The sequence below is a fragment of the Onychostruthus taczanowskii genome, unplaced genomic scaffold (genome assembly GCF_017590055.1).
Source record: "Onychostruthus taczanowskii isolate IOZ18803 unplaced genomic scaffold, ASM1759005v1 scaffold267, whole genome shotgun sequence".
NCBI lineage: Eukaryota > Metazoa > Chordata > Aves > Passeriformes > Passeridae > Onychostruthus > Onychostruthus taczanowskii.
Window position 1 is genome coordinate 49302 of NW_024499984.1, and position 15273 is coordinate 64574.

General features: G+C 40.9%; 1 protein-coding gene across 3 annotated transcripts in view; it reads right to left on the reverse strand.

Moving 5' to 3' along the window:
• The window catches only part of ABCA1 (ATP binding cassette subfamily A member 1), an 88192-nt gene that overhangs the window by 49185 nt on the left and 23734 nt on the right, over nucleotides 1–15273 (reverse strand). For all 3 annotated transcript variants that reach the window (XM_041407491.1, XM_041407489.1, XM_041407490.1), the window contains exons 4-5: nucleotides 12861–13002; nucleotides 11883–12004 (exon numbers count right to left, since the gene is read on the reverse strand). In XM_041407491.1, the coding sequence (XP_041263425.1) occupies nucleotides 11883–12004; nucleotides 12861–13002 (264 nt within the window). The remainder of the gene's footprint in view (nucleotides 1–11882; nucleotides 12005–12860; nucleotides 13003–15273) is intronic.

Consider the following 15273-nt stretch of genomic DNA (forward strand, 5'->3'; position numbering starts at 1 on the left):
ACATCCAAAAAGCATGATAAAGTAATATCTTTTAAGGTTTTTGGTCTTAGTTTTTTTAGCACTTACTATGTTTCAATTATTCTTTTCATCTGGGGCAGCTTTCACCCTGTGAGGTGAGAATAGCTCTCAGAGTTGCCTGTGTACCTATTAATGCTGTCAAGAGCTAAGCTGTCTTCTGAAAAAGTTGGACAGCCATACTCTGATTTGCTTACAAGAAATCAAGAAGCTCAGCAGGCCTGTTGTGCAGGATCAACTAGTGTGAAAATACAAGCCTAATTTGCTCACAGTCAAAGTGCTGTTCCTTCTGCAGCCATTGCCTGACCTGTTTTACAGCAGGCTACAGCTCTCTGCCCTGAAAGCCATCACACATCAAACAGTGCTGCCTCTGCAGACACGACATAACACCAAAGTGAACACCCCATAACCAGGGTCCATCATCTTCGTATATCTGCTATGCCAAATGGTGATGTGAGTAAAAAGGAGGCAACCTGCCATCCATCTCCACCAGCTAGCATCTCTCCTGAGAGAAAGGGAAATACTGTGCAACAGGCCCAGGTCTTCCCTCTCATCTTAGGACTGTGACATCAGGACCACCTCCATTCCTCTCTAAGTCATGATTATTGCTTGGAAGAGCTTTAAATGTAGTCCAGAACAATTACTCTGGCAGAAAACACAGCTCTCAGCATGTACTAATGCACATACACAAACCAGTCCTCAGATAGCCTTCACTGGGGGTACACTGACTTCAGGCATGCAGAGCCCATTAAGCCCAGATCCTACCTCTACCCTTCGTGGGAAGCCAGCAACAAACACAAGGCTAATACATCCCTTTGAGTAGTTGTTTCATGCAAAAGCCATCAGGCCCTCTTCCTGTATGACATACAGGACAAGAGAAAGACTCTGCATCAGAAAGCCAAGACACAAGGCACAGAGGCAAAATCCTCAGGCTGGTCACCACAGCCCTGCCAGCAAACACAGCCTGCAGAGCTCCTGCCTAAAGAGGGGCACACTCAACCACCTCCCTAAGCCCGTTATGCCTTAGAACAGATATTCTCGAGACTTTCCCTGTTGCAAGGCAAATTCTGTTATCTGCACAGACAACCATGAAATAGAGTTTGCCAATTAAAAAAGCAGAAAGAAATTACGCAGACTTCTAACAGTGGGGGGGGAAAAAAAAAAAGCAGGCTTAAAGGAAACACTCTAAGAATAAATATTGTATTGCTTTAGGAAGTAAATACTGAGCAGAGCTTCAAATTGCATGGCATTATAACTGGCTGAAAATTTTCCTGCTAATGTTCACAAAATAAAGACAGACTGCAAATTTCTTAGCCTCTGTCAGTCACAGAGACGATGGACCACAGATGTGATGATATAAAATACCTAATTATTACAACAAAATTATTTTCAGGAGTGTAAACCAAACAAATTCAGAGATGGTATAAACTAAGGAAAAGGCTCTCCAAAGGTCAAACGCAGCTCAGAGCAAGATGGGGGGTTGTACAGAGGCAGGAAGTAATTCTTTGGTATTAAGACTGGATTTTTACTACATTAGGAATATTATGTCCTGGATAATATACAGGTTTTAGATGTTTCAAAACATCAACTCAAAGTAAAATATATTACAAAACCCCAAGCAATAGAGAGACTGAAAACCAAATGCTTTGGTCACATCCAGTCACATACCACATGCCACCACAATTCTAATGGCAAACATAAGCACAAAAGGAATGGCAATGGCACTATGCTATTAAAATGCATGGAGCTAAGCAGAAGTTGAAAGAGTAAGCTGTGACCAATGAGGACCCTGTCTAGAATTCCTTCTACTTGAGCAAGTGACCATAAATTTAGTAGAAATTCAAATCACTGGAAAAGGCAGAGCTGGACATCAAATGACCATTACTAATAGCAGAAGTGTTTTCATAATCTGGCTATGTAAGCATGTATCAGTGAGACTGCTAGTTCAAATGCAACCAGAAGACACTTATATGAGAATCATTCTCTCCCCAAAACAAGCAGGCAGAATGTATCCAGCAGTATTTTCCTACTTGAAAATTATCACAGCAGCACCTATCCAGTTTGAAGAGCTTCTCCCATTAAACAGACATGGGTAATGATGAACCCTTAAGCAAAACAGCAGGCAGAGCTTTCCAAGATCAAAGCGCCCTGACTGTCCTGCACTTGTATTTGTTCCTCCTTACACAGAAAGGCTGATGAGAAGAGAAAAAGCTACCCCTCCCTTGGGTGTGAGGGCTCATCCTGCCAGATATCTGTTCCTCTTACTTGTCACAAATTCGGGGAACCTGACTGACATCTGACTTATTCTAAAGTTTAGCAAGATATGAAGTCTGCAGTCAGCAGATCACAGTAGCTCTTACTTTTTCAATGTTACAGAAGACCTGACACTTCTGAATTTAGTGCCAAGTCCTAATGCTCCTTATCCAGCACACTGCAGCATAAGCCACCTTCAGAACAAAGAGTATAACCAATCAAAAAATGCTGAAGATTAACAACCATAAGCCAATCATTACACTGCACTTAGTTTAACCAGAAACACTGTCTACTTTCACTGATAATATATCTACATCTAAATTATTTCAACCTCGCATGATTGCTCCCTACATTTCAGTTTAGTTGGTCATTGCAAACTTACTCTTACAGATAGTTGTTTGGGTTTGCTTTTGAGTCTCAAGTTCAACAGAAGGGAATAAAACCCTCAAACTTCATCACTAAAGGAAAGATTGTGTTTTCTGCACCTAGTTTAGGACAACCTTTGCAACTATTCAAGCCCTTTCCTATTAGAAATCTGACTGTTGAGCAATAGCACTTCAAAATAATTGAAGAATTTTCTCAATCTTTGGGAAAGACTGAAAAACAGATGCTTAGTAAATAATGACTCCCCAATTCACACAAAGTTTTAGCTGGAAATCATGTCTCTCACATTGTAAGTGTGACACTATAGTACACTACATCAGGATGGTCCAAACAGACCCTGCCTTGGTAGTTTCAGGAGCTCATCCTTTCAGCTGGTTTTCTATGGGACTGTCAATACACTGACCAGTCCTTCCCTTTGGTACTGTCATAACTTGCTGGCTGAAAATACACCCTGGAGCATTTGCACCACTCTGCTTTACACAGATGACTGGATTACCTCTCACCACAGAGAAGAGCAGTGTCTCCTGGTACTTTAGGAACCTGATTCTGTGTATCAGAGTCAGAAAGCACTGCAATTACCCGAAGAAAATGGACTATGTATTGCTGGAGAGGTCTTACACATTATTTCTATGGTTACACTAGTAAAATTCCTTGTACTTTAATTTAGCAGCAGAGATAACATGAAAAAGAAGGAAAAAGGCCAGGTAGGTGAAGACACTTGTGATTTAAAAAGGGCTACTTCATTGTCCCGATTTGTGTTCTCTGGCTTTACAGCACACTGTTCCCCAGCTGCTAAGTGGGAAGCATGTGAACAGAGCATGGTAAAACAACAGGTGATGGCTACTGACCATGTTGTCACACAGTTGTGCCTTTGCTACAATTAAAATTGTTGGGACAATGGACTTCCATGTCTACATCAGATCTCAAGTGTCAAATCTATTTTTTTTTTCCTCCCTACTGTTCTGAAGTAGGCTTTTGTTGGGTAGGCAGCAGTGCTGCTTTCCTAAGGAGGTGGTTGGCACAATCCAGAACAGGCACTCAGACTTCAGATACTGCTCTTTGCAGTAAGCTGTATTTGCCCCATCAGCAAATTTCCTTCTGGCACATATCTATGCTCAGTCAGCTTCAGATATGGTCCAATTATGTTTCAGCTGCACTTGTTAGAATAGATAGAGAACTATAAGGAAAAGACCTCCAAAGATATAATAGTTTATGCTTACTAAGTTCTGACTGTCTGTGGTTACATAAATCTGACAATGTCAAGAAAAACACATCTAAATACTACCTCAGGTAGTATGTTCCTCTAAAAATATGTTTATTATTATTATCCTCTATTGTTATTATCCTCTAAAATATGTTTAGAGGAACAAGAAGGTTCAAGAAGGGTGAAAAAACCACCACAAAACATTAAAACTCACAGGAAAGGGTCTTATTTTAAATCCTTTTAAAGGGTCTTTTATTGCACCATTCTTAAAACTAAAGCTCAATTAGAAAGGGAAGGAAACTATGGCTGTTTACAGACGATGTGTGTCACAGAACAGCATGAATTTTCCCCACATATAGCACACAGAGTGCTGCCAGGTCAGCATAAAAAAAAAAGCTAGGGCAAGATCTTCAGCTAGTTGATGAGCTACATTGCACTAAATTTTTAAAGGTACACCAATTTTTTTATCAGCTGAGAATTCCTGATACACAGGCCTAAGCAATACACAGTTTTAACAAACTCTGTTAATTACTGACACTCACTAAATACATAAGCATATGCCTATTTTTTAAATTTTTCAGCTGCTGCATTTAATTCAATGGATTTGTCCAGAATTTTGAAAACAAAACATAAGAAAGCATAAACTTAAAAACCATAAAGTGAATTAAAAATATATTTCGAACAATTCACAACTACTACTCAATAAAACACAGCAACAACAAAAATATCTGGAGTTGAAAGTAGAGAATGTCACATTTTAATAAAGCTGCAAATAAATTCAGCAACCAGTGGCAGAATATTTTGCTTCATTTTAGTCAAGATCCTGTTATTAAAAATCACTCATTTTATGACCAAAAATATTTAAATAGAACATGAAAGACTGCCCAAAAATTGAACTGTCATGGATTTTCAAAAAAATTGGGCAAGCAGTGCTCTGTCCTCTTGCCTATGAAAAAAAAAGAACTTGATTTACCATCAACGTTTTTAAAAGTCATCAGCTTGTATTACATCCTGACTGCATTGAAAACTGCCACATCTTACTGTGTTTGAGAATGAGGGCAGCTGTTTATTTATTTAGCTCACAGGAATGCTATAAAAATTAGGTAATAAGTGTTTGTAATACATGCTGAAGATAAAATGTATTATTACTAGAGACAGCTCAAAAGCTGAATATTAACTCAAGAGATATGGGAGGTCAGACCCAAATTAGGCACTCTGGCCTCAGTACCAATCAAACACAGAAGTGTACAGGGCTTTTTCCAAATGGGGCAATTTCATAATCTCCACTCTCATGAGAGCTCAGGCTCACAGAAATCCCCTGAGAAAGCTGAACTTTTCATCAGATAACAGTGTTACATATTTCCTAGGGGAGTACTAACACTAAGCTCAATGTGAAAAGTCTCTATCCTGCTGTCTCAACCAACTTCAGAATGTAGCTTAAATAGATCCAATGCAGTCTTACACAAATCAGAGATTAGAAGTCAGTGAAAAGAAACGTAGAATTTGCCAAAGTGGAAAACAGAAAATAAATGCAAATTGTAGCTAAAACAGTGTAAGTTTTGGCAACATAGTCCTGACATTAACAAGCTGTACTGACAAGGCTATATTAAAAGAGGGAGATAATAGCAAAGTGTGAGAGGCTTAACTGTTCACTTAACGCTTCCACTTTATTTGCTGGTTTAAAATAAAAGTCAGCGTTGACAGACAAGGCTAAAGACTAAAGAAAAACCACCCAGAACTTTTAAAGAGGTCCTACCTCTGCAGCACATACTAATACTAATTACTGATAAGCACAGTAAGCAATTCTTGTTTTCTTTATCATTGTGTGTTTATCTAGACAAGTTAAGAAAGATAAAGGTGAATGAGATTAAGAAATTGCAACTTAGTATCTACTGGAATAGTTCTGTTGCTAATTGTAGTCACGGGTGCTGTTGACTCCCCTTCACACAGTGAGACCATTAACTGGCACCAACAGGTTAGCTGGTTCTAAAGTAACCATACTGCCAGCACAGCCTTATGCCAACAAGGTTGCAGTTTTCCTTGTGTTTTTTAACTGTTTTCACACAATCTTCTGCAACAGGATTCTCAGAAACATTTTTCTCAAGCTCCTGTCACCTAGTATAGTTCAGACACTACTGCAAGGGCAGATTTAATGTACCACTGCATATGTTTTTTCAATTCCCCATGCAAAGAGATTTCAGTCTTGCTCTATCACATCCATACATATCTACCTAGAATCCCAGCTGCCATAATTCTAAACTTCTGTGTTCAAAAGTATCTCTGTACAAAGGAAGTTCAGACCAAAAGAAGCCACTAAAGCCCAGTTTTACAGCATCAGAATACAGCAACACACATTATGCTAAATGTGTTTACCCATCTCAGCCTCTAAGCAAAGTCACATACTAACAACTGTTCATGAACAGTCTCATGGAAAACAAGTATGATTCTCCTGGAAACAGATTTTAAAGTGCAGCAGACCTTTGTACCTTGACCTCTATCAAGATAATTTTATTAGTTTAATCACATCCTTGGCTTCCAAATAATAAGGAAAGCAGAAGCAGGCTCTATTGAAAATGATAATTCCATATCCAGTTGTATTGTAGTCATAGGATGCTATTTTCTGAATTATGCAAATATCATGTCACCTACCTAATTAAAGCTATATACCTAACTGCCCAACAAAAAACCTGGGACCAGTGCTGCCATAAGAAGTTTTTTCTACTTTTGCCTATCTCTTGACTGTCAGCCTCTCAGTTTCAGTTGAGGACAAGAAAAATAACACACCAATTGGATTCAGAGAGAGGCTTTGCCCACGGCCTGTAGTAAGGACTTAAAGTGCCCTTCCAATAATATTTTGGAAATGTTTTTCCAGAAGATCTGCAGTTGCCTAAACAATTTCCATTTATTTAAAAAAATAAACTCTAAGAACATTCATGTCTATGCCTGTTCAGCAGTACAGAGACTTGGAGGAAAAAAATTAGGCAAATGTGGGAAAACAGCCATGTGTACCAGAATCCCCTACCCAATCAACAACTACAATTTTTGTGAGACCCAAGTACCTAGTATTGGCCACTTTTTCCACTTGCTCATTGTGACAGGCTGCATTTGACCACAGCAGAAATCACTGTGGTTCCCACACAGTCCCACACAGACCCCCCCTCCTGGAGGGATGCTTTGGGCTGGGAGGCAGTAGCAGCCAGGAATGCCCTAGGGACTTCTGCTGAAGGCTAGTAGAGCAAGGTAACTGTTACTGAATACACAAAGGTAAAGCAGCCTTCCTACCAACCCAAATAAATCAAGACCTCTCTACTGATACCACAGGGCAGCATTTTTGGCAGCACTTTTCCCCTAGCCTAAAGCAAAGGCAAGGATCTGAATGTCACTATGGAGCACACTGTCAGGGAACCCAGATGCATATTTATGTGCAGCAACAGGAATGCCACCCTGCCACAGTTGGTGTTTGCAGGTTTTTCTGGGCATGAAGGCCACCTGGACATATGGTTTGCTAGTGTTCATTCTAGCCTATCTGGTTTTTGCTAGGATTCTTCCCAAAGGAAGTCAGGGAGGAAACCAGTCTAATCAGGCAGGCATAAGCAGATATAAGAATCAATCTAAATGCTTAACTTGAGGGCGTTGGTTCAATTTTGTTAGGGACAAGACACTGAGGAGGGAGTTAGCCATCAGCTTAATGTCACCTAGCAGATAATGTATGACATCCTGTTTCCCTGAGCACCCTGTAATCATACAGTAATACACAAGCCACCAGAAAGACTTTCCAAAAGCTCTTCTTCAGCCCAAGTCCTCTACCATCCTTTACCTGTTAAATTAAAAAGCACTAATAGCACTGACCAGACAGGCTGCAAACTCCTTCAGTGTCGACATCTCTGTGTGCAGCAGAGTGCAACAAAGCAAAGAATGCCACCCAGCTGATGTTTGTCTCTTCCGCCACAAGCAATACTAATCCAGCAAACAACTGGGACAGGCAGGGCACATGTGGAATAATAGCCCAAGTTCTGATGCAATTTCTTAGGCGACATTTGTTTCCCTCTGCCTATTTCATTGCTCCATTTTTGTTTAGTTGGGTTGGCTTCAAGAAAAATAGAAACATGCCCTTTGGGATCACTGAAAACTAAGAGCAATGCAGTAAATACTAGCCAGGCTGGCTTATATCTGAAACTTTTAGCAGTAACCAAAGAATATGGCTGTAATTATACCTGTTAATTTATTACCCGGTAGCACTGCAGAACAAAGTATTTTGGCGTCTTGTAGACAGAAGGATGAAATAAAGAAAGTGTGCCTCAGAGTCAATAGCAAGCTGTATCTCCATCTTTCAAAACAGAAGAAAAGCTTATTTCTTGCAAACAGCCTGATAAAATGGCACTGAGGCCAGCTGCAAATTCAGTGCCTGCAACCAGTAATCCAAACCTACTGCAGCTGACAATCCCAGCAGCCTTGTCATCCTCTTGAAAGTGCCGTCAGCAAGGTCTTTGACTCTCTGTACTGATCTGCACTCTGCCTTATCAGGAGTGTTAAAGACCTTGGTGACATTGCTGGACAGACATGTAACAACTGGAACAGAGAGAGCACCTGGCACCTGCCTGCAAAATTGATTATATTATGGTATGTGTGTGCCTGCACGTAGAATTCACTGCTCAGGGCTTGCTGGAAGCAGCCACACAACAGCAGTGCCCATAGAGCATGACAGCTGCATGTGCTGAACTCCCTCACACCACCACTTAGCACTTCATCCTGGCCAAAAAAGGTACCACATGAAGCAACACTGGACTGTTCCCTAATACTGTAACACCTTCCTCTCCAACAGAGAGGTCTTGTCTGGTGTTCCTCCTCGAACTCCTGCACAAACAGCCCTATTATGGGGAATTATCTCCCACCTTATCAAGAAGCAGAAAGCCTGTTGGAATGAGTGGATAGTGTGTCCTGAACAAAACCGTCATGTCCTACCTTGTGTTTAACAAAGACGCTGACATGCTCATACCTGTGCGAGCAACGTGAGCTATCTTAAGTAGGTCTCTCATCCCCAAGGTTCAGCTCATGCCTAACTTTAGATCAGAAGACTAAGAGTCACACCTTGAACATTAGTTTGTGAGGGTTGTTTTAAAGAAGGTTCCAGGGAAAGAACTTTGGCAAATGCCCTCTGAACAGATTCAGACATCAGAAGCCAGATATAGACATGAATGCTCTGCATAACTAGCATTAGCTCAAATTTGCATGCTAGCAATGAGAGATCAAATCCTGAAAGCCTGTTTCAAAATCATCAGGCAGTAGTGGGAGGAGTGTGTGAGGGGAGAAAGAAGCTCAAATTCCAACAGAGTCCATGTCACACACCAAGGAGAACACAGTCCATCCCACTGGGGGAGTTGCAAAGTTGCACCAGTCTGCACCACCAATTCACATGGCTTCAGGTCCAAGCCAGAGTTAAAACGTACAGGATATTACATTTTCAGTTATTAGCTTATTGATAATGAGCCCTCCTGCTACTGGGGGAAACACATGTATAGAGACAGTACTTTCAGGCTGGGTAGTGCACTTACATTGGACACCCACTCCTACTGTCTCCTTAGCTTCCCAGAGTCACTGGAACAAATGCTCCAGAGTGACGAGGATTTGCATCTCTCACACCTCATAATCAACAGTTGACCTTCCTTAAACAGGAATCTAAGCACTGCTAAGTATAAATACATGAGTGCTTCTATGATTAGAGGATGCTGTTTCATGCATGCTGTCAAAAAATGAATCACACAACCAAGGAGTGGACAGCAGGATCCACCAAGCTGGATGGCTCTGTAAATTAACATGAGAAAGACAAACAGGTTTTGTTCTCCAAAAGCCTTACCAACAATGGACATTCACAGAGGCTTGATTTTTTGATTACACATTTGAAATATTTTATTATAGAAATATAGTCTGTGATGACTGGGTCTGAGGCTTGTTTTTACAGTCAGTCCACTAGTCTTTACATTAGAGAGAAACACGAGCCTTTTGACTTTCAATTTGTATAGCACTCCGTATGCAAAACTCTTCTTGGAATCACTCCTCCCCCTCAGACCTCCCCAGCAGCAAGAGCTTCAGTTTATGGCTTTGATAGTGTTCTTGTAAATGTCCGTGTCTGACATTCACTGCATGTCTCAGTACAAAACACCACACCAGGATCTACTCTCTTTGGAAGAGTTAACTTGTCAATGCAAATGTAAAAGTAGTATTGCTAAAGAGTAAAATACTACTACTAGAAGTGCAAAATCAGTAACAACAGTATCTGTCATTCTGATGGAGGGAGCTTGTTCTCACCAAATCAAACCAAAAAATTGAAGATATCCTTGAAAACAACATCAAACTTCTCCTTGGGAAATAGTCATCTGAACTCATTTTGGCTGTATTCATTGTGTGTCCATCTCTGCACAAAGGGTTCACTCTATATCCTCTCCTTTCTGAAGCTGCTCCACATTTAGGTAAAAGCACAAAGATGCCACTCTCCAGTTCTCTGAGTAAAATGAGAGAAGGCCTGGTGGTATGGATACTGAGCTCCTCAGCAAGGAGGAGCTTATACACATACACAAGTATGAACTAATGGTCAGCCAGTAGACCACAGTATTATATGCAGATGTGATCACATCAGAATTCTGCACAATGCTAAAGAGGAGAGAGGGGGGTTAACTGCCCAAGACAAATACTTTGCACAGTCCATGTCTGTACATACCTTCAGCACATACCTGCCAACCTGTGACTAACAGTCAGGCACAGGTTATTCTAAGGTGACTTGCAATGTACTGAGCAACACAGAAGAATGTAAAAACACCATCTCTGCTTTAAGTGTGCTCAGTACACATCAGACTGTGCTTTCACTATGTGACACTATTCATATCAGACCAGGTCAGATACTTTTCTTCCTGCAGCTTGCCTGAGCCATCCTCAAATGATGAGAGCTGAGAAGAACTACTGCTGTGAAACCAAGGGCAATTTTCACAACACACCAAAATACCACCTATGTCCAAAGAGCTGTCCATGCTGCATAAAGGCTGTGGGTAAAGACTTTCAATGGCTGTGCTCCCTGTTCTATTTCCCTGCTGTATGTCTTTCTAAACTGTTACTTTCCATCACTTTCAGTAGCCACATGCCACACTAACACAGCGGCCAAGACAGATAATCTTTCAGGGAACAATATGCCAAAAAACTTTTACGAGGTGCAACATCAGAGAAAACCGGCAATAGCAAGAGATTTGTCACATTTCCTGAGACTGGACAGTGCTCTTTTACATCCCAGCTCCACTGCAAGCTTCCCATGAGATCTCACACTAGTCACTCACTTATCTGCAGAGGATGGGAAGGCAAACCATCTCTTCACACAAGCAAAAAATGGGAGGATTCTAATTTTCATAGGAAATAGGGCAGTGAAACCAGACAGTTTTCTTTTGTACCCGGCCATTCAAAATCCTGCCAGACAATATCAGAGAGTATACTACATCAAAGTCATATAGGGACAAAAAATCCCCCTCCAAAATCAAACACAAGAAGGGAAATGCATATTTCATTGTCAGATAATAACCTCCAATTTTGTAGATTGGAGGCCAACATCAGTTTTTCCCCATCTGCATTCTTCCAGCACACTTCCCTCTGGAGCTCAGAGGGTCGAACACTACATTGTGTTCACTGCTTCACAAAATATCAAAATAACTAGTGCTTTCTTCAAAAAGACTACTTCAGCTCCTTTGAGAAAACAAGCACTTTAACTAACTTCAATGCGCCCAGGATTATAGTTTCACATCCAAAACAGCTGCTGTTCTTGGCATTACATACCACACCTTTTTTCTTCCATCAAAAAAAATAAAGAGCACACAAAGCTCTGACACAAGAAAGGCTTAAGGTACTTCTGCAAGATTGGAAAAGATTTGATAAGCCGTAAGTTATAATCGTGCACTTTCACATTGTGACACATTCCTGAAATTTACACACACACAGAATTAAGCAGGCCAGAAATACCAGATATTGACTCTTTCTATCAGGCTGTTACCTAAGCCAGAGGAATTTCCCAACTTGCGTAGTTTTCCCAGGACCTTCTGGACATCCTTTATACTTGTGTCCTGTTGGCTGTACAACAGTAACCTCCTGGCATCCGAGAACAGGCGGGAAACACTGCGGGAAAACAGAAAAACAACAAGCAGCCATCAGCTCCGTGAGCCACCATCCACAGATACAGTTTTACATACCAATTCCAAATTTTAATCCCCTTTAATTATTTCACTTCGGCACAAAAAAAACTCTTTAGTCAACAATCCAAGGAGCCTAATAAAAGATGTCTGCTAATGCAAGATCAATCTAAGTTACAAGGAACATCATGCATTTGAAAGCAGTTTTAGGACAGAGATGGAGAAGGGTTCCTGCTGCCTATAAACTGCTGCTTCTTAGAAGCACAATAATTTAAGAATATCCTTGCTCCTTTCAAATGCTTCTCCAGATGCACTATGCTCTACACTAAGCCTATCTTTCCTGAGACCATGAATGCATCAAATAAGGCAAGGTATAGGAAAGCTGGCCATAAACTGTGCTTCATGCATCATGTTAGCCAGCAATAAGAAATAAACATCAGGGAGTATTCCCTAAACCTGTTCAACTGCCTCTCACTCTATGCTGTTCAGAGGTTCATTAACCAGGAAAAAAGATGCTCTGAAAAAAGAAGCATCTTAAAAAGCCTTACTTTTTTTGAGGTCAAATTCTGAGCCCAGGTAAGAGAATGGGCTCAGTCCTTATCCACGCAAAGCTTTTCATTCACCAAGAGCTTCAGGTACTTGAATTTGGGAATTCTGCACACCTACCAGCTGTCTGCTAGCCCCTATGAACTTGGTAACCGAAGAATCTGGTACTTCAGAGTTGGTAGAAACTGTAAAACCCTCACATAGTGTAAGATTTCACAGTTGATAGGTGACTTCAAAATATCCCTTTCCCCATGTTTCCCCAAAAACAGAGATGAGGCAAAAGCAGACAGACTCACATGGAGGCATTGAAATTTCCAACAATACCAGGGGATTCCCCAGGAGTTGGGTAGCGGAAACATGGGTTGTTGGCATTGCAGATGATCCCCTGTATCCATGGCAAGGTTCCTGCCGAAGGCATAGCTTTATTTGGAAAGTGACCTAGAATAGAAACACAGGAGTTAGCAGACAAACACATGATATGATCCTCTAACTACACGGCATTGTATTTGAAGAGCAGTGCTAACCCTGCACTGGTTATTGCCCCAAAGTGCCTATGAAAGAGCAGAACAGCCAACACTAAGAAGGACTGAGCTTGTATTAGATTCTCTATACTGCTCTTTCAAATCTTCTTGCTGAAGTCTAAACCTTTCCACTAAAGAACTAGTGAAGTCATAGACCAGAGTTTACATCCTTTATAAGAACAAAGCAGTAACAAACTACTCATGGCAGATCTCCACCAGTATGCCACTTGTATAGTTGTGAATCCCATACCCCCCAATGACTGGGAAAGAAAGGCCCCTCTTATATAACCCTGGACCTTATATAAACTGTCAGGCTGCTTTTTACAACGAGCTTGCTTCCTCACCTCCACACTAGGGACAGGATCCTGGAGGAAGATTATGCACTTTTCTCAGTATCTCAAGACTCTGAGGATCAGATGCCCACCCCCTCCCCTCTGGTGCCCACCTCATCCTCCCAGCATGGCCTGCAATCACTGAGGGGACTGGCACCCTACCTCCACAATCCCAACAGAAGTATCAAAGCCCAAGAAAGAAGTACCATCAAAGCTGTTAAATTACAGCAAGGCTGATTAATATGGGTGGCTGAAGGAAGATGGGAATCTTATCAGCCCTCCCTGGAGAAAGCCAAGGACTCTGTGCAGGAGAAGGGTTAAGGAAATGAAGTTTGTTTCCAGTACCCAGGAAACTCTTGCTCCTAGTTCTGTTTAAAATAGAGAGCTATTTACCTGACCTAACTTTTGTTTCATTTTGCCTTTTTGCTCTTGGCTGAGGGGCTTGTGGTGAAGGAGGGGGAGAGAGAAAGAGGAAAAATGCTAAGACTTTCATATTCATCCTGTAAAATTTCCCAGAGAATCATCTTCTCTGTCCTCAATGCCTTTAATTAACACTGTTAGTAACTCCAAGAAAATGTTCAGAGCAATGTCGAAAGAGGAATGGCGCACAAGAGTTGATGGTAACCTTTTAGACACAGTGATGCATGTAACACCAGTTTCTCCAAGAGTATAGCAGGAATCTGTTGGTTTTAAATCAGATAAGATACACAGAAAACAGTGCAACAGCACATAATTTTCAATTACATTGCTGCAAACATCTAGCTTTTCAGAAGAGATTAGTCACGCCTTGTCAGAGACTCTCCCTCCCACTGCCAAAAAAGTGTATTTTGAATCCTTTGAAGGGGGACAGGAACAGAAAAGAAAAGTTCTACACAACACAAGACATGACTAGCACTCTGGCCCAATAGCAAACTAATATGTCTTCTCTCACTAGTCTGGTGAACGCCACATAGCTATCACTTCAAAGTTAATTGTTCCTTCACATTTTAAGAGAAAACTTCCTCACACTAAACCAGGCCGTTAGAAACAAGAAACCCTGACAACAGTCCAATTCTTGGTCCCTCAACCAGGGAAAGAAAACGGAATTTTGCTTTTTTGTTGAAAAAGACTACCATTAAAATACTGAGGCTATGTGGAGGCTACAAAGCACTTGCACATGGCTCTGTTTCTGCTATCACCAGGCATTACTGCTATCACCTAAAAGTGATTTCATAACAGCATACAACACTGCCACTACAGATAATAATCCTACTTCCCTTAAGGAATCCAAAGAGTTTGCCATCAACCCAAAAGCCTTTTGTCTTTCTATGTCTGCTCATAGCTCAGCAAAAGCTGCTTCACTTCACAACACATCCACATCTGTCAGCATAAGTGAACGTTCAGTGAAACCAATCCAGACAACACAATTTAGAAACCTATTCAAAGAAGCTCTTCAAAAAAATGAAGAGGAATTAGCCATAGAAGTGAATTAAAAGTTACCAGATGCCCTGTGCTCTCTAACTGCTCAGGACAATGTAAGAAGGCAGACAAAGCAATAATAGTCAACATAAATGGGAAGGGAAAAGGATTGTAGGTGAAAGACTCAAAAGTATGCTTATGACACCATGGTGCCAGAGCAAATGTTTTACATGAAGGCTACTGACTAGCAAGACCAAGTGAAGTAGTTCTACAAAATCACAGCTCTTGCTAGGTTTCAGTTTATATACAACCCTGCCATACCTCAAAATAATTACCACTGAGGTTACTAGTTATTTATAAAAGCTGAGTAGAGTGTTAATTACTTCTCTTCAGCTTCATGTCTATATTACAGGTATCTCTCCTAATGTCATCATAACATTCAGTCAGAAGAGGCAGTT